Source organism: Mugil cephalus, chromosome 17, assembly GCF_022458985.1.
Source record: "Mugil cephalus isolate CIBA_MC_2020 chromosome 17, CIBA_Mcephalus_1.1, whole genome shotgun sequence".
Lineage (NCBI taxonomy): Eukaryota > Metazoa > Chordata > Actinopteri > Mugiliformes > Mugilidae > Mugil > Mugil cephalus.
Genome location: NC_061786.1, coordinates 17835796 through 17855084, shown reverse-complemented (window position 1 = coordinate 17855084; position 19289 = coordinate 17835796). Strand labels below are relative to the sequence as shown.

Genomic DNA, 19289 nt, shown 5'->3' with positions numbered 1-19289 from the left:
GGCCTAATTATTAGCAATTACGTTCAAAAGATTCATTGAACATTTGTAGCTTTTTTCGTGTGTGTGTGTGTCACCAAAACTGGACTGTGTGCTCAGAAACAGCTGATTCAGAAGTCACTGCGGTGCACGCGCTTCTCCTCCCTCCCCGCTTGAAGTTCAACCCGTGCGCGTGTCCGTGTCAGCTCGAGCAAGTACGATCCGGTAATTGCGCGTTGCGTCTGGGCTGGACTCATTTCATTCCCCGACTCTCTGCCTTACACACAAAATAAAAAAAAAAAAAAAAAAAAAAAAAAAAACTCCGCCAGTGAACCGTTTTCATAAATCATGTCATTAAGATAACGTCAGGAGCGCGACTGGGGCCCATGCATCACATCAGGCTGCACTAAACTGAGACCCACGTTTCCACTTCTGTCCAGACTCCCCCGTGCGTAACCGCTCCATGGTTACTTATACCTGGTGTAAAACCAAAATACACCTCAGTAAACCTGCTCTATTTTTACTTTGCACACAAAAGGCCAAATAAAAAACTTTAAATTGATGTGAATCTTGAAGCTACTGATATATATATATTTTTTTTTTTTTTTTTTGCTCGTCTCTGTCTTTCCACCCAAGACGTGACAGAGACAGATTTCAGCGCGGGGTAGGTAATTTCACAGAAAATTGATGGGACTTGTCAAAATAAAGATGATTCACACGCAGCCCAGAGCCCCCGAGAGGCTCCAGCTGAAGACACGCTAAGACCGAGACGTAATGAGCAGTTTGCTGCTGGCATCACACGAGGGAGTCAAGACAGAAAATGGCTCACGACCATCGTCGGCCAGCGCCTTTAAAGCCGAGGAAAGATTCGACGTTATTCATCTTGTCCTGAAGAAAAAACGCTCCCAATGCTCTTCGCGTTTGTGTGTTTTGTGCAATTTTACAAAAAGTCCTCAGATGTTTTACTTCAATATATATATAAAAAAAATGATATATAAAATAAAAATCCATGTTCATTACGCACTTGAATGATCTTTGTTGTGTTGTTTTTTTATGGGGAAAATTATTATTAACATGGGAGCAGGATTGAAACATTACTTTATTCGTTTTATAAAGTGCCTGCTGGTTTGATTTACTGAAGAACAATTTATTCTATTTTTATATCAAGATAGTGCTGATAAATTGCGAATTAATAAGTAATAGGGTACGAGACGTTCCCTCCGAAATAAAGTTAAGTCAAAGTCGAGTGTCGTAAAACTAAAATACTTAAATAAGAACAGCTTCAAGTCCAACACTTGAGTAAATACACAGTTACATCCGGTTTTGTAACCAACGAATGTGTTAGCTGCGTGAAAGATTTTTTCTTCCAACGATAAACAATATTTTTTATTAATTTAATCTTAAGGCCTAACTGTATATTTTAGCAGTAATATTTAGCCTATATATCTTTCAGACATATAATTCAGCCGTAAACTCTTAGTTATGTCACAAATTTCAAATATGACAGTTTGTGAAAAAGCTTTTTTTCGTTACTTAATTATGAATTTAATCCACATTTTTTTACGTCAACCTTTTTTGGGTCCACGTCTATTTTAAGATGCGATGCAATCATTAGACCGCCATTAAACCTAATGCCTCCCCGCACTCAGCTAATTTCTTGTGACATTGCGATCATTCACATTTACAGACGACGGTAATTAGTTGACGGAGATAATAAATCTCCCGTGTTTGTTTTAGGATTGATTGGTGCGTTGTAATTTCTCCATATTAAATGAGGGGTTACTTTAATTGCAGCCTGCACACACCCTGCAGGGCGCAATTCATTTCCTAAAGAAACATCGGAAGAAATTCGCTCAAATTAACGTCTGAGATCACTTCGATCGAGGAATTAATTGGTTCAAGCGTCGAGGCCGTTTTTCTCTCATGTTTACGATCCTGCGTCGACGGTAAATCCTGCAGAGACGCACACAACTAAAGACACATGTGTCCGCTTAATCCTTCAGCACTACCATGGCTCATTTTAACCAAGCCATCCACGACCCCATGCGTGGACGTGTGTCCGTCAAGGATGGAACAACGACATACACACACAAAAAAAATGTAAATAGGTGTCATTTAATGAGAGCCAAAGCACACATTAAATATGAAGGACGTGAGTCTGGGACCAAAAAAGGAAAGAGAAAAGAGGGGGAGGGAGATGGAGCTGGTTTTGAGGAACAGGCCAAGAAGCAGCCCATCCAGAATCAACATTACTTCAAACATGAGGTCATCTAAACATCTGTCTACAACATGTCCGCCGGGAGTTCAATCAAAGCCCCGCTGAAACATGTACAATTGTTTCTGGAAATAAATATTAGGCCTAATTCGACTGTGATTGGTGCAGCCACTTGAGAGAAAGAAAAAACCCCACTGCTAACTGCACTCAATGGATAACCCCTCCACACACACACACACACACACACATACACACACACACACACACACACAGGCGCGCACACACACACACTTTGTTTGACTTTATTTATTTGATTCCCCTTCTCCTTTTTTCTATCTCTCTTTCATTTGGGCTAAGTGGCTTTATTTGTTCTTTCCCGACTGATTTCAGGTTGACTGTTTAAAACCAATTAGAGCCAAAGCGCTGCGGCGCAGTCGGAGCGCGGCTCTCTGACAGTCTGGAGGCCGAGCTGCACCAATCACGCGCCGGGCGTCTGTCTCATGTCGTCACAGTCCATTTGCAGGAGACGGATCGATTTACTCATGGAGTTTAAAGAAAAAAAAAAAAAAAAAACATCAACCGAGGAAACAACTAAAGGCTCAAGAGAAAACATTACAGCAAAGGCCATGTAAGCAAAGACTTTCGTTTTGTATTTTTAAATTCTGTATTAAATCATAATGGCTATTAATATTACTTATTTAAAAAAACATACATTTTTCGGTCTTCGTAAATCAGAACAGAAATGCTTATTAGCTGGTTAATAGCGCTCAAAGATACAGAGTGAAACCTGAAAAGTTGTAACATCCCTTTACTTTGAAATGACATTTAACATGCAACTACTGCCCCCTGGTGGCGAAGAACTTCAAGAAGCCAATTCTGCTGCAGAGATACGTAGACAATTATTTTAGTTATTGAAAATACATGATGCACCGGTGATAACATAGGAAAAATCCAGTAATTATATTAGGCCTATCAGTTATTTCCTTATCCGGGCTGTAACAATAAAACTGACTTCAACAATTTTCCGTCCAAGATTATCAGAATGAAGTTTGCACCATTTGCACGGTTTTAGAATTAGATTTTAAAAATTACAATTTGGCCTGATGCTTGATGCAGTACTGATGCTTGTGCTGTGTTTTTAGGCTATTTATTCTGGCATTTGTTGCCAAACCAAACTTTTGAATGAACATAAATTAAATCCTACAAATTGAGGAAACAAGCTACAATATAACAGCAAAAGAAAAAAAAATATATTAATAAAAAATAAACTAATATAAAACAGAAATTGTGAAAGTCAGATTGCAAATAACCAACACAACATTTAGCCGGTGCAAAATTGATGCAACAGATAAACATGTCCACTGTCCAGTTGACAAAGTGAATATCAGACTGTATTGATGTTTATAAACTGGTGCATCCCTATAAGGTTCATTATAAAGGAACAGTTCAATTTATTTAAAGATATTTAGTTTAATGTCACATAAGAATATGTGACAATAAACCTTTGATTTCAAAGCCGAGTCGACTTGCAACTTGTCATCTCATCTGTCAGAAGTATAAACACTAAACTACAGGTCACATCTGCACTTGTCTAACTTTAAAACTTTAATCAAAAAATCAGTTTCTTCCTATTACATACTTGGAGGGATGCCGGCCCCCACATACACAGTTGAGAAACTGTCAGCTTATCACAGAACTGAAGAGAGTTTGGCGAGAGGTTGTCACCAAAGCGCTGAACTCTGAAAAAATGTCAAAAAACGAGCTGCCTTAACCACAGACTGTCAAACTGCGATCAGATTACTTCACCAAATGCAGCGTTCTCCTCTTAAATCACATCTGACTCGAGCCCTATGACCGCGCTGTACATAAATTACCACCGGTCTCCCTCCATCCTTGTTAACAGTGAATGAAGATGGAAAAAAAAAAAAAAAAGCTCTGATGGAGTGAGGAGAAAGAATCACTGAGGTCATTCTGCTCAGGTATGAACCTCTGTCCCCTGCACGCTCCCATCGTCCTTGGTGAGGACAGATGAGAACCCCTCAGCTCCGAGATGCCGGTTCAGGACACCGGGTTGTCAGACCCAGGGGGCTTGTGTGTAGGGGTCAGCGGGAGGGACAAGCAGCGATAATATATCTATATATGACACCACGGTTCCCATTAAAAACACCTGAGACAAGCCACGCTCACAATACTTCATAATAAGCAGAGAGGTGTTAAAAAAAAAGTGACCTCTGGCCACAAAAGTCACAATTTCAGCCTTTTATTTCTATCAGTGCTGCAGCAAACAGACTCTGCTACTGTTGGGTCATTCTCAAAAAAAAAAAAACTTAAATGTGTAAAGTATCAGACTGTAAAAATGTAAAACACCTGGAATATAATGTACTGATATGTTGGAGGTGTAAAAAAAAATTACACCATTAACTCCAAAGCTTTTAAATATACACCAATCAGGCATAACATTATGACCACCTTACTAATATTGTGTAGGTCTCCCTTGTGCCTCCAAACCAGTTGGGACTCATCAGAGAATGGACATTGACCTTCTGAGGGTGTCCTGTGGTTGTTAGTGGGGGGGTCTTTGGGTCCTATGGGTTGAGGGGAGGTGCCTCTGTGGATCATCCTACAAATACTTGACCAGTTTGGGATCTGGTGAATTTGGAGGCCAGGTCTCGTCTGGTGTATTTGGGTGTTACATGTCTAAGTAACATCCACACAAATACAAGTCCGAGACCGTGCAAGACCGTGCAGATGGTGCAACCCTCATTTCCCAGTAGATGCTCATTATCTACTTAACCTGTCAGTGCATCATATAAGTTTGGTTTGGCACAAATGCCAGAATAAATAGCCTGAAAACACAGCACAAGCATCAGTACTGACTTTGGCCAAATTGTAATTTTTAAAATCTAAATCTAAAACCGTGCAAATTCTGCAACCCTCATTTCACCAGTAGATGCTCGTTATCTACTTAACCTGCCAGTGGTCATAATGTTATGCCTGATCAGTGTAAATCAAAACCTATGCCCGAAAAACTCACAAAATTCCGACCAAGCTCATCAGTAGCACGTAAGTCTCTACGCCGCACCTGTCAACTGGCAACTGAAGATGGGTGGAGAGTGTGACGATGGAAAAACTTTGTAAGCATCCAACAAACGGTTTCGATGCCCCAATAAAAAAAAAAAAAAAAAAAAGAAACTCTGGATACAGACGAAGGATTACAGTCTCAACAATTAAGTGATCGACAGCGAGGACAAACACAGATGGCCATTAATGTGGCTTTTCCTATTTGGAAAGCAGTGAGAGAAAAGACGGATATGTGCACCAGATGTATGTGTCGACAGTGTTTGTGTAATTACTCCCACTGCCAGAAGGAGGAGATGAAAGTTCCACAATGAAGTGTTAACAGCGCGAGACAAGACTGGGCCGTGATCCGCACTGAGTGAATGGGTCATTGAAGTTTGGTATATGAAGCAACCCTTCAACCCATTACTAACCAGTTCCTGCTCATAGAAAGTGTCATATTTTTACAAGCAGGCAAATATAATAAATACTGAAAAAATGTTTTAGTCTTCAAGTCACTGAATCGTTTCTGTCTAGTCATATAGGGGAAAAAATGTATATATATCCTCAATTTAAAATGCAGATAAATCACAGTATGAAATAATACCTCAATAAGTTATTAAACAACATGAGAGATAAAAATTTGTGGTGGAAATTAGATACTTGAGGAAACCAAAAACTTGAAAGAAAATCTACCAAAATGACTCAAAGTCCAATATCACCGAGAACATTATAGGTTAAAGGTTTTAAGAAAGCGGTCGCATCAACATTTTCTTGAGTCACATTCATTATTCCACCAAAAAAATAAGGCAGACAAAACCCCGAACTGGCCATCTGAACATCCAGTGTTATGACGACTCAAGTTAAACTTTCACAGCGGATATTTTTGAAGGGTCAACGATCACTCATACGCAAAGGGTAAACCGCAAATACACAACACGACCAAAGACTTGACGGCAGCTGCAGGATCTATGACAGCAGCAGAAACAATTCCAACTTCCCACATCTTATGAATATATGTGAACAAAGCCTTATCCCTGTACATATTTTTACATATTAATGTCCAAAGATTTAGTCTTTTATGTACAAAGCTGTGGTTTGCAACTTAGCACATGCTTTCCACTGGTGTTCTGCAGGACATTTACTTGCATCCATCTAAAACTGATCTAATCTGATCCAATTTTCCTGCTTTAAATCTTACTGTAAGCTCACAAAAGTTCTGATGTTTATTTTTATGTTGAGATCTTTTCACAGAGGTGTTACTTCACCTTTTTTTTGGAAAAAAAATGTGAGTCTAAGTAGCATCCACACTGGTTGACATCTCTCTCCGTATCTTTACTTTGCCTCTCTGCCTCAGCAAACAGAAGTTGGCAACGTGTCACTTCAGTCATGAACTTTTAACTCGCTGCAAACAGGGGTGTTTTTATGTGAAGGTTAAACTTGTAAAAAAAAAACACAAAAAAAACTGAGCAACGAGTCAAGAGGGTTCACTTCTGCTCTCTTCCTGGTTAGGCGGTGACTTTTTTTTTTTTTTTTGGCATGGTGTTAATTATGGCTTCCACATGTGCCGTGTCAGGAGTTGACGTTAGTTGCTAATTTGACTGGATTCCAAATAATGCACCAACACTAATAATGCTGAAAGGATGCTATGATCAGACTCACAAAAACCAGTGTCAGGTCTCAACGATCTGTTCTCTGTTCTGCTAAAGGCTGGTCCTGACACGCTGCAGTTTTGTTTTGACAGGTAACAGCCGCCGGTTGCCTTCTGCAGGATAAAAGATTATCTTGTAATCATCTGTCGACTTTCTAGTTTCGACATTTTTCCTTTATCGTGTTAATTTAAAAGCAAAACTGTTTGGCTTTGGTCTAACAGACAGCCGATACTGTACTGAAAACAGAGTGCAGCAGCAGGTTGAAACAATGCAGCGGTAGTTTGTAACTTCGTTTGGTTCTCGCTACATTCATCTAAAATTAACGGCATTTAATAGAACAGCCCTCCAGCAGATCCTTCTAAACGCTTACTGAGAGTGTCGTCAATGCACATGTCAGGATTATATTTACAATGCAACCCCTTAACTGTCATGTTGACAGGGAATAAAAGTGTTTTCACCCCTGTACACAGGCTAAACAAGAGGTTTAGTCCATCCTCTGTGCAGGACGCAGGTAGATTAGCAGGTCATTGGTGCGATATTTGCAAGTTGTTGGAAAACTGTTCAAAATATTCATTAAAAGAGAAAAAGAAAGGCAAACAATGAGACAGTCGGAGCCCTGCTTTTACGTGCAACGTGTCAAATGTAAACATGAACCTTATAGAAGTAGGAGGGTTAAAAAAAATGCTTGCCTCCAGCTTTTTAATGATCAGTAGTTTTTATTCCAGATGTGCAACTGTTTTTACCCATAATACTGCATTTATATGTTTATTTAATTCAACTTATTTATATATTCTTATATATGATATGCTGTATGGGCTGTTTGTTGTTTTTATTGTGATGATGTGCTGCTGTAACACTACAATTTCCTTAAAATATTGAACGCATGCGCATTATTGACTTCCGGGCCCGCCGGTTCCTCGCTCCCGGAAGAACTACAATACTTGAAAGGAGGGGAACTATCTTGAAGACACATGCGAGATCTTTGACTGCTTGAATCCAAACTGTTCCGGTAAAGACATAACTATTTTATTTGATTTTTTCGTCTGTTGTGCTACTACAACCTGAAACATTATGCTACGAGTTGTGCAAAACTATCCGAGGAACACGCACATTCATTTGTTACATTTTTGTGTAATAATAACAACAACAATATGCAGCTATGCTACAACTTTCATTAGGCAGCATGCTCTCGGAGGTATTGCATAATCTGTGGTCTAAAATAGTAGAAGTGTAGTATTAGTTGACTTACCGGCGGAACCACCGGCTATAATCTGATGGGAAGCCTCTCGGAGAAGGCTCTGCGGCTTCTTGGTTGTCATCGCTGGTGTTTTAGGTGCTCTGCCGCAGCAAAGCAAACATGCACAAAGTGTTACAATCTGTCTACATTTAACCTGCTGCTGTAAAGAGTCCAAGACTGTCGCGCTGTTGCGTAATATTATACTCCAGGGATGGTTAACAGCTCACTAACCTGCGGTCTCCTCTGCTCCTCTGCGCCTCGTCCCAACGACTCGACTCAAAGTTTGGTCTGAAGCCGCAGCTCAAGGAGAAGAGCTGCACTGATAGCTCTCCAAGGCTACAGGCTACAGGCTAAAGGCTAAAGCTAACACGGAGTCAATTAGTGGCTCACACACCCCCCCCACCCACCCACAGCAATTAAGTATATGAATATGGAAATTAGAACATGCAAAAAACCATCAGCCGCCCTCACCAATAAATTTAAATACGGTTTAGTTTTAACATTATTTTTTTTACCCCCAAATCAATTTTTTTTTTTTTTACTTTAATGGTCCACCTTTTAAGAATTAATAACAAGTTTGCTCCTCCACAAAGTAGACCTACATAATGTTAGGAACGTGGTCATAATGTTATGACTGATGGCAAACAAAATCGTGCACTAATACATTTGTCATTACAGACTGTAAATGTGTGATCTGAGGAGCTGCATGTTTCTGATCTGTGGTTCTGGCCCCATCAACCTGCCCAGTGTTCGTTGCTTACAGGATTTCATGCTGTGCAAAACACCTTATGATACCTCACACAATATATCCATGCGTTATTCAGCCAACTCACTTGTGACTATCTTGTGACATTGTATATACCCTGTGTTGGCAAAAGGCATTAACTCGATGGCAAGAGAATCAGTCTGGTGTTTCGTCTCTAAAAGCACAGAACTTATCATTGTGTCAATGCTCTGTGTTCCCTTTGTGCAAATTTGTACAAAGAACAGAGCGAGTGTAACTAATGGCTCTGTGAAGGTCACACTAGGCCTTCAGTCTTCACTGTTCTTCAGTGTCCTGACATCCAAGCTGCAGGTGAGCGGGATGACCGGAAACACTGAAACAAATAAATAAGCTTTTGAATATGAATGAGTTGCTGATCTGAAGGCTTCAGACCCTGGGTTCTGTAAAGTTTCTTGAAACATTTTGACTATTACTGATGCAAAATATAAATAAAATTAAACTGATACCTTTGCACATTTACATTTTTTCAGTTGTATTTTTTTGTACTTGCACTGTGGGATTGAAACTTGCTTTTGTGCTTTTCGTAGCCTTTTCCACAATAGTAAATGAATATGTTTGTGTTTACACTGTTGATGTGAATTTTGTCAAGGGATTACAAGAACTACTAAAGAAAAAAAATAGATTCATGAAGAAAATGAGAAAATAATCAGGGCAAATGAATTAATGAAAATTATTAGCGTCTCACAATAAAGATGCTTTTAAAGATACAGTGGATGTAAACAGTACACTACAGCTACTGCTTTTCAATCCATGCCTCTGTCATAACTCATAACTCAAAACAAAATGTACATCTATACCACAACACTGGAATCTTTTACTTTAAATTCAATTTGATTTTAACGCTTATAAATAATGTGGCCCGAGTCGCATGGCACCATGGAAAAAAGAAAAAAGGGGAAAGTTATTTTCTTTTTTGATGAGAAATGAAGGCAGGCTGAGATTCAGCTCTGAGCCCTATAATGAGTATTTCATTTTGCATGAGAGCAGCTATGGAATAACGCGAGCTTCAGACAAGCTATAAAAACCTGCGATTTACAGCATATATTTGGCAGGAAAGCGCCATTACCACTTTGACCCCCTTGGATAAGAAAAAGCAGAGCAGCTCCCACCCGTACAACCCCTGCTCCAGTAAAACAAGTATACTGGGAAGGCTGTGTACGACCAGCGCGCACGGTAACTATTTACTTTATGGACACAATGAATGGGAGAAGAAGTTTTTAGTGACACGCCATGTAGAAACTGTGTTCTTTGTGTTTTCCTCCGGGAGGAGTTTTGAATAAAATATAAATTCTGTTAGTATTGCACGAACCCGGCGTTTCCTGAGCACACAGTGCTCCTGGGAAATTATGTTTTAAATGGAAGTTTTGTTCCAGCGTAAGAAAATAAGCCAAGAAATGAGCGATGCATTCAAGAACAAAACATGTTCAACAAAAACACGCTTTTACAATGTTTTTATATTTTTCTTTTCTGATCACAGAGAAGTACTTTACTACATTAAAGAACTCCAAATATCCACGGTACCTGGTAAAAGTACTTTCCACCACTGAGAAGGACACTACACCAAGGCGTCAGAGAATGTTCACAAAAAAAGTCAACAGAGGATTGTATCATTTATTACCACAACCATACAAGCAACATAAAGACGTCGCCTTTTAAAACATTTGTGACACATTCTAGTACAGACGTCACTCATACCTTGCTCTTAAATTACTCTGCTACACAAAGCAAACTGGAGGTTTTTTCCCATTCAAACATGACATTTTCTCTTTGAGCCCTAAAATGTTAAAGAGAAAATAAATAACTATATGAACACAAGCGAGACAGTGGTTTATCCATAACAGTTCAAGTCATTAAAGAGATTCCGGTAGCCTCTTTTTTGTTGATCATTAAATCACAGAGTGGTCCGGTTACAAATATACTGTGTGTGTTCTCAGATCACATGAAACTAGAGGACCGTCAGAAAGTGAACAATTTCACAGATGTCTTACACATTGCCACCATCATCACTTTTATGTAGCTCTAACAGTAAATGTCTACGTAAAACAAAGAATAAACAGAGCTGTAAATATGACCATATTTTTTTTAGCCTTATTTTTAATGAAAAAAAAAATTGTTTTACAGCAGAGAAGTTAAAATTACTCGATCAAGTTGAGCAAGAGAAAACAGATCACTGACTACTTTCACTTTTGCTTTGTAGAATCCAGTATCTTTGGGAGTTTTAGACCATTTGAATAAACTTGAAAAAAATATCAATAGGTTAATCTACAATGGGAATAATCGTTAACTGTTAGCCCTAATTTAGAGTAAGATCAGGATTATATCAAATTAAGACACTAAACACTACAAATCTGTACCATTATACACCACATCAGTCCCTTTCTAATTTAAAAACCCTTATTTATTAATGGTTACTTGTGATCATTTTCTGGTGAAAAGTTCAGTAACATCTGTTCCTCAAACTTCAAAAATAGTTGTGATATCCAATTCCAACAATGAATCCAGAAGTGACCAGACGCCAAAGGAGGAATTGTTGAAACAAACAGTCTAAAAAGACTAATAAACTAAATCTTCATATGCAAAAACACTTATCTCTGCGTACCGGAAATGATCGGACATACAACCGAGCGCTGAATGTGTCTGCTGTCATCAAGCCTCCCTGTAGTCAACCAGTTATTCACAGTAGCGTGGGGCCCTTGGTGGTGTAGTTCATGGCGGGGAAGTGCCGGCTGTCTACGTCCCAGTGGCCGAGGGGCTGCGGAGAGGCGGACGGGAGGCTGGGGTTCCAGTGGTTAATGTAGCTGGCCATGAGCAGAGTCAGCTCCAGTATCTGAGATGAGAGCAAAAAGCAGGCAGCACATCAGAGGGCGCTTAATGGCTTTAACATTATGATATGAATATGTTTCATTTGATTCTTGGGAGAGTGGCCCAAAAAAAAAAAACCTGAGGAACCCCAACTGATCTTCAAATCAAGCGTGATTTTATCCCCCGTTAGCGTCACTTATAGCAGTAAGATGACTACTCCACTGAGATTCTGCACATAAAATAAGAGAGGAGTCGGTTTTCTTCATTAACTCTCAGTTGTGTGAAAACAGGTGGACGTGGATAAGTCAGTTTTCCAGACTGTACCCCGGGATCATTATTTCCTTTAGTCGTCAGCTGCTCATGCTTTAGATCAGAAACCTCCTTTTTAAGTTTCAGTGCAATTTCTCAAATCGATTTGGAAACACAAAATGCAACCTTGGCCCATTCCTCCCAGTTCAGCAAGCAAGGCCAGTGGCTATTGAGCAAGCTTGAGTGTGTATGAAGAGCGGGAGCGGCGTTAGCGAAAACGAGGCAGTGAATTAGGGGGCTTTCAGATCTAGGTCGTTGTTTCGAAACCAGGAGCGCTTGTCCCTCGGCTCTGTTTGGCCGGGGTGGTGAGAACACAGCAGGTGAACTGATTGACCGGGGAGCACTAAATATTGTTGCGAAAGCCCACATCTCAGCCAAACAGGCACATGCTTCATCTTCACCTTCTAATCACTTTCTGTCTGTCTGTGGCTCTTAGTCAAACAGATGATAAACCACCACACTCTCCTAGTGGGCCACAGGTGATGAGGCTATACATTGTTAATTAGGTCATGCTACTTGACAAATTTCCACAGTGGAGTTATTAATGTGGATCTGTTATCCAAGAAAGACAAGGAATTTACTTTTTTTTAACCTCTGTTATTGAGCTACTAGTATTATAGTAAAAGTCAAAAAAGCGTTTAAAAAGGCAACTGGACTTTTAGACCTCTGTGGGTATAACCCATCAGAAGCTAACAGCTAACTGGTTGTTAACAGAAACATGTCAAGGATATACCATGACCTGGATGACTGAGAACATTCGCGGGTACATAGTACAAGTGTTTGTCCTCTCGTTTAAAGTCGAAACTGGGTCCACCAAACAAAAATCAGTTCAAAGTTTGCAGGTCAAGCCGTAAATGAGCCCACCATAGCGGCATGTTAAGACCGGCCAACAAAAAGGCTTTCTGTTCCCAGTTATGTTCTGAATAGTGAATACAAACTGTCACCGTCAAACTGGATTCCATAATTTAATAAGGTAAAACTGGAGAGTTCTTTCGTGCCCCGGTCAATCCTAAAATTAAACATGGAGCAGATTCCCAGATCAAAAGGACATTGAATGAACTGTTTATTCACTGCTTTTATAAAATGAAGAGCAACAACAATATTTTTTCTCCAGTTTTTCCATATGCCACATGGAAAATGCAGAAGTGCCTCATATGGTACGAGAGCTGTTTTAAATCATTAAACGAAAATGGCTTTTGACAGCATCGCATGAACAGAGTGGAGGCCTGGCTGGACCTTTGAACGTCAACAAATCAATAAGGTCGACGGGAACGTCAACGAGAACGTCAATGAGAACGGTGCACGCTCATGTCGTACCTTTGGTTTAGCCATCATGAAGACCAGCTTCTCCACGCTCTTCTTCCCAACTCCCGGCTCCCTCTGCTGGCTCGTGACCACCATGAAATCGTCGCGGCAACCGCCGAACGTGATCACGGACTGGTAGGAGTACGTGAGCAGCGTGTGCTGAGAAAGTGAAAGCAGTGTGTTTAAATGTGCAGTGAGGCAGATGTAAACAGGGAGCGTGTTCACATTTAAATGCTGATTCCGCTGTAGGTCAGGGGTCCTCAGCGTTTTTCAGGCAAAGGACTGAAAAAAACTGACTGAGGGTTGGCTGATGAGGCGAGCTGCACTGTTAACTTCTCTTATTTAAATATATTGGATTCACATTAACGTGTATATAAATTAAAATTTCTAGGGGAAAATTAAAAAAAATCTATGTAAAAATGTCTCAACCAAAGATTTTGCAGGGATCATGGACCCCCTATTGAAGACCTATGCTGTAGAGAAACGGTTTCTTTTTGGAAATTATTCTACTTGTTTTCTGTTTTTCTTTTAAGGGGTAAATCGAGTATGAAGATGTGTGACATAATTTCCAGCCACATATTCTGCTTTTCCCTTACATTTTTCTTTTCCTCTTTCCCTGCACTTTAAAATAAACAAATAGTGCAATCGTCTGCTGAAAGCACATGATCGACGCTTGTGCGCCAGACCAAGAATGACCTGGATCAACAGCGGCCTCCGAAAATTACAGAGCTCACATTAACATAGTTTACATGTTGGAACTGCTGTCTGTCAGGGTCAAGTATGTCAAATCGGAGGCTGGCCATTTTATTTTCCTTTGGATTTCTGGTGTTTGAAAACACCGCAGGATAAAAATTATTCCAGACCAGCGGGTCAAAAAAAGCTATGCAGCTGTGGCCTATCCAGCTGAGCGCTGCAGTTGTTAAAAGCAAACTTTTTTCTTTTTTTTTGTTTTAAGCTGTAAAGAAAATTTAAAAAGATGGAAACGTCAACGGCCTGCGTTGATGGACTTTCCTCTAGACAGTCTGAAGCTCACCATTGTGTAGTCCAGCACACACAGTCCATCCTCATTGACTGCCAGCCAGACCTGGCTCTGCTCCACGGGAGAGGGGGGGACAGGCTGTGGAAGAAGGAAACATAGAAAAGTTGTTTTACAGATGTAATCGACACAGCAAACATTACAGCATCCTCTGCGTGGCTTCGTTGTCTCATGTCCGTCCAGCCGGGACATGAAAGCGTGACGCATGGTAGCGCAAGCCAAACAAATTAACTATGAAAGATGGCGTCTGCATCAACAGCACCTGCTTGTTTTCTATCAGACTGAACAGATGAGCATGAAAACACAGCACAGACACACTTTACCTTGGCGCTGAAGAGCTTGGCTCCAAACAGGGGCCATTTCCGAGCCACGGTTAGATATATCCTCACGCACTCTGATGCACTGCAGCCACGCAAGTTTGACCACTTAGTGGCCAGACGCTCAGCAAGATCTCTACAGGGAGAAAAGCAACATATACGGGGTTACATTTCACTAACACCCTGATCTCATCTTGTGCCAGACTTGTGCCAGACATTTTCTAAAAATTGAACAACTTAATTGAAAGTTCTCGGTAAAGAAGCGTATTTGCACTGTTCAGTTTACCTGAGCTGCTCTGAGCTGCAGTCCTGTTTATAGCGTTTGGGGTAGAAGCGTTCCAGGGCTTGCAGGAGAATCAGCTGAGATTTAGGCTGAGGCGAGCCGGTAGGAGAGGAGGCACCGGGCCGCTCCAGATCACCGTGTTCAACCTGGAAGAAGATGGAGCTGCAGCACTATTTCTTTTTTCCCAAATAACTTTCATTTATTGACTTCACGCACCTGTGCCATGAGGGCAGCCACCTCCAGAGCCAGCTCTTTATTCACAGGGAAGTGGCCTTGGTGAACTTCGTCATTCACCTGGTACGCCAGCAGGAGGCGCTCTCGTTCCGTTTCTCCTTTCACCTGGGACCTGAAACAGAGCCTGCACAGAAAGAAAAACTCAAAATGCCATTTCCCGTTTCGCCTAGACTTTACTTAATTTCTAAGAGTCCTATGTTTCGCCGCCTACGTTTTGTTTTAAAAGGCAAGCAAATCTAAAGCAAATCTTTACGACCACATGGTGAATGATGTCGGCGGTTGTAACCCGAATCCCAGATACAAACACAGAAGTCATACCTGCTCTTGTACGTAAGTCGGACAATCCGTGTGCCCTCGTTTTTCCCAGGATGCAGCTCCTTTAGAGCCTGCTCCCACTTGGAAATGACATCGCAGATCTGGCAGAGGGAATAAAAGCTCCAGTCAGACGCACACAGACCCTTTGTTGTCCTTATACGTTTGTGGCAGTAACTACATCTTGAGACACTGATCTGTTCAGAAACAGAGTTATGGAACTCTCTTTTGTGGGCTGGTTGAACATGATGGAACAATTTTAGTAACCTAATTTAATGAAAACGAAGTGGAACCACTACTTTTACCATGATTAAGTGGAATTGAATTACAGAGGAAGGCTACAATACACTGGACTAGGATGAAAGCTAAAAGTCACAAGAAGTTAATACTGACTCAATTTGTCAAAATAGTCCCAAACTACTCACGACCGATACGCTAAATTATTAACTTGAATCTGATGATTTGTCTAGATACGCCACGGAAAGCCAGAAGCCTCAGTGGTGTGCAGCGGGTTTCTTCCATCCACTTATGCTCAGTGACCCGTCGTCATACCTTGGCAGAGGGCTGCAGACAGTGCTCCAGGTCTTTGCCAGACGGATCATCAGTGAAAAGGGCAAACCCAGTCAACTGTGGCTTCCTCATACCAATCCTCTGGTTCAGCGTGTGGAGGAACTCCTCCACTGTGGTGGAGCCGTCAAAACCTACGACCTGCGCGAGAACACAGAGAGCGCACACCGTTCCCATTGATGAAAAAGCTCCAGACTCAGCCGCTATTAGAGCTACAGCATTAGATGCCAATTTCAGATGCCGCAGTGGTCAAACCTCCAGCAACGTTTTATCATTATCTGCTCGAGGTCTTCATACTGGACCGTCCATGATGATGTGTTAAAATGTTGTTGGAGTTTTGACTGTTTCCTAATAGGACCTGAAACTGGCAGTGTGTGGAATGAATTAAAACACGATTCAAGTAAATCCTGAATCTGTGTCTCTACGATATTTATAAAATTAAATTATGATGTCGTAACGTATCATATCGTATAATGTCGTATCGTGTTGTGTCATAAGGTAGGTATCGCATCATGTTGTGTCATGTTGTAACCTAGACATCGTATCGTATCATGTTGTGTTGTATCATGTTATGGTGTAACGTTGCTATCGTATCATGTCATATCGTGTTGTGATCATGTCGTAACGTAGGTATCGTATCATGTCGTGTCCTGTTGTAATGTAGGTATCGTATTGTATCGCGTCGTATTGTATCGTATCATATCATGTTGTGTTATGTCATATCATGTCATGTTGTAACATAGGTATCGTATCGTGTCGTATTGTGTAGTATCATGTCATGTTGTGGTGTGTAGTATCGTGTCATGTCATAAAGTAGGTAACGTATTGTGTCGTAACGCATCGTATCATGTTGTGTTGTGTCATGTCATAATGCAGGTAGGTATCATATCTTGTCGTATCCTATCATGTTGTGTCATGTCACATCGTGTAATGCCGCAACGTAGGTATCATATTGCATCGTATTATGTTGTGTTGTGTCATATCATGTCACGTAATGTAGCTATCGTATTGTATCGTGTTGTATCATATCGTATTGTTTCAAATCATATTGTGTCATGTTGTGTTATAGATGTCGTAACGTATTGTATTGCCTCTTCTTGTGATGCACAGTGTTGTGTCTGTGGTATAATACAATACAAGTGTTTTACCTGGTAGGTGTTGTTCATGAAGTGAACTGGGATGCTGAAAGGCAGTGAGTGGTGGTAGGGGTTCCTCAGCAGGATGGAGACTATCTCCATACGTGAAGGCTTAGCCTCCCGCTCTCCATTCTGCAGAGTACGCTCCAGAGACCTCTGACAGTACACCGCATACTTCCCCACCTCGTTCCTGTGTGGCAGGAAATGTAAAAGAAAACACACTTTAAAAAAAAAGGAATTTCAAGGAATCTGGGAGTCGACAGGAGGCGTTGAGTTAGTTCACCTTGGGTCAGCGTTGTGCTGCAGGTACTGCCTCAGGTACCAGAGGAAATGTTGTTGAGGAAGGAACAAAGCCACACAAAGAGACAGCAGCTGCCAACACTACAGGAGGAAAAAGAGACATAATCTTACAAACTTCTTATAAACAGAGTGGCTGAAAATCTCTTTTTCTTTCCCCTCATGAGAAATACACTCGTTTTCTATCATGCACTGTTGCCGCTGCAAAACTCTCTGTGCATCCAGCCGACCTGCGTGAGGGAGTAGTTGTGCGGCGTCCGACGGTTGGTCTGTTTGATAAGCTGGCAGTACATCTCATTCTGCAGCTCTGGGTGGGTAAGGCACACCTGCAAAGCATTCTGGGCCAGCGAGGTGTGGTAATCCACAGACGGAGACTCAACCAGCACGTTGATGAAGAGCTGACAGGACTGCAAGAAGGAGAAGCAAAGAGCGGATGTGAGGTGCCACTGAACTGCCAGGAGGTGGAGGCAGAGACACGTCGGGAAATGTGGGCGCGGGGCATAAACAGTACTACTTAAAACAGATGAATAAACGCTGGTAAAAAAACGTTTGGTGTTTGGTGAAATTCAGAATAAAAACTACAAAAAAATAATGAAAAATCATGAGGCGTGAGGTCAGTAAAAGGAAAGACACATGAACTTCATTATTTTGCCATTATTCACAGGGACAGTCGAAGACAAAGAAGCCATTTTATCACATTCATTAATACTTCAAAGACACGAAGCGGAGCAGAGACTTGAAGAGCGTGTCACCTCCATTCATTACGTGTCATTGTGTGCGCTTGGGACAATTATTAAGGCTGGCTGGTCAAAGAAAGCGCCGACCCATTCAGCCTTCAATCCTGCCTGCGCTCGTACTGTAGCTGGTGGGGCTCTGGAGCGTGAATCGAGCGCGGGGGTAAGGGGGGAGGGGGGGCTCCTGGGTGGGCACATTGAGGGCTACAAAGTTGAAAAGAAAGGAAAAGGATCTGCCATCTCCCTACAAGATCCCTGTTCGGCTCAGATCTCATTTCTTGAACCCCCCCTGCCCTCACTCGCCTGCCCACCCGCCCGCCCCATCCTGTGGCTTCTATATCCATTGCTGCCACTCTCTGATGGCCCTGACCTCCCATGTCTCCTCTTAAAAGGGGGAGGCAGCTTTTACATTGGCTGTAAACCACATGAACGGTTAGCCTCAATCAGAGCAGATAATCAAGCCCATTATCTCTCTTCAACACTTTTGATGAGCTGGGCCCCTCAGCCTTGAGCCTTTGATCTGGTTTAGAGGCAGGAGAGGAGAAAAAGAAGGCCACAGAGCACATCCAGGAGTAGGTGGGGGTAAAAGAGGGAGGGCTATAGTGGGGACAAACTGGAGTGGGATGGATGATGCCTTGAACGGACCCTCGCGGTGGAAAAAAAAAAGCAGACAGAAAGGCTAGAAAGGGAAAGAGGGACTCGGTGAAAGGGATAAAAGGGAAAGGAGGCTCAAAAGTAAGTGGAGTGGAACAAAAGAAACAGACAGAGAGAGGGGCGAGAGGTGGAGAGGCCGACCTTGAAAAGCTTCAGAGCCTCCGTCTGCAGGGCTTCGGAGGGCAGGGTGGTGAGAGGCGAGCGCAGGCCCTCCTTGCAGAAGCTCAAGGCCTCGCTCTTCCACAGCACGGATTCTGGGAAGAAGGAGGAGGAGGAGGAGGAGGAGGAGGAGGCACGCAGACACAACACGCATAAGCAATTCACGCACGCACACAAACAAAGATTGAGTTTCAGAGCTGTAACGACTCCACGGCTGACAGAA

The 19289-nt window shown here is 41.7% G+C and overlaps 2 protein-coding genes across 2 annotated transcripts in view; both read right to left on the bottom strand.

Annotated features, from left to right (window-relative positions):
* Positions 1 to 8492, bottom strand: part of slc25a21 (solute carrier family 25 member 21) — an 83799-nt gene extending 75307 nt beyond the window's left edge. The window contains exons 1-2 of the mRNA XM_047611426.1: positions 8369 to 8492; positions 8150 to 8238 (exon numbers count right to left, since the gene is read on the bottom strand). Of these exons, the coding sequence (XP_047467382.1) occupies positions 8150 to 8219 (70 nt within the window). The 5' untranslated portion in view covers positions 8220 to 8238; positions 8369 to 8492. The remainder of the gene's footprint in view (positions 1 to 8149; positions 8239 to 8368) is intronic.
* Positions 8493 to 10512: 2020 nt separating this feature from the next.
* plekhh1 (pleckstrin homology domain containing, family H (with MyTH4 domain) member 1) overlaps positions 10513 to 19289 on the bottom strand; it is a 33917-nt gene continuing 25140 nt past the window's right edge. Inside the window, exons 19-30 of the mRNA XM_047611849.1 lie at positions 19049 to 19161; positions 17750 to 17926; positions 17506 to 17603; positions 17235 to 17412; positions 16072 to 16227; positions 15526 to 15623; positions 15190 to 15331; positions 14977 to 15119; positions 14697 to 14826; positions 14371 to 14454; positions 13350 to 13496; positions 10513 to 11748 (exon numbers count right to left, since the gene is read on the bottom strand). Of these exons, the coding sequence (XP_047467805.1) occupies positions 11596 to 11748; positions 13350 to 13496; positions 14371 to 14454; positions 14697 to 14826; positions 14977 to 15119; positions 15190 to 15331; positions 15526 to 15623; positions 16072 to 16227; positions 17235 to 17412; positions 17506 to 17603; positions 17750 to 17926; positions 19049 to 19161 (1619 nt within the window). The 3' untranslated portion in view covers positions 10513 to 11595. The remainder of the gene's footprint in view (positions 11749 to 13349; positions 13497 to 14370; positions 14455 to 14696; positions 14827 to 14976; positions 15120 to 15189; positions 15332 to 15525; positions 15624 to 16071; positions 16228 to 17234; positions 17413 to 17505; positions 17604 to 17749; positions 17927 to 19048; positions 19162 to 19289) is intronic.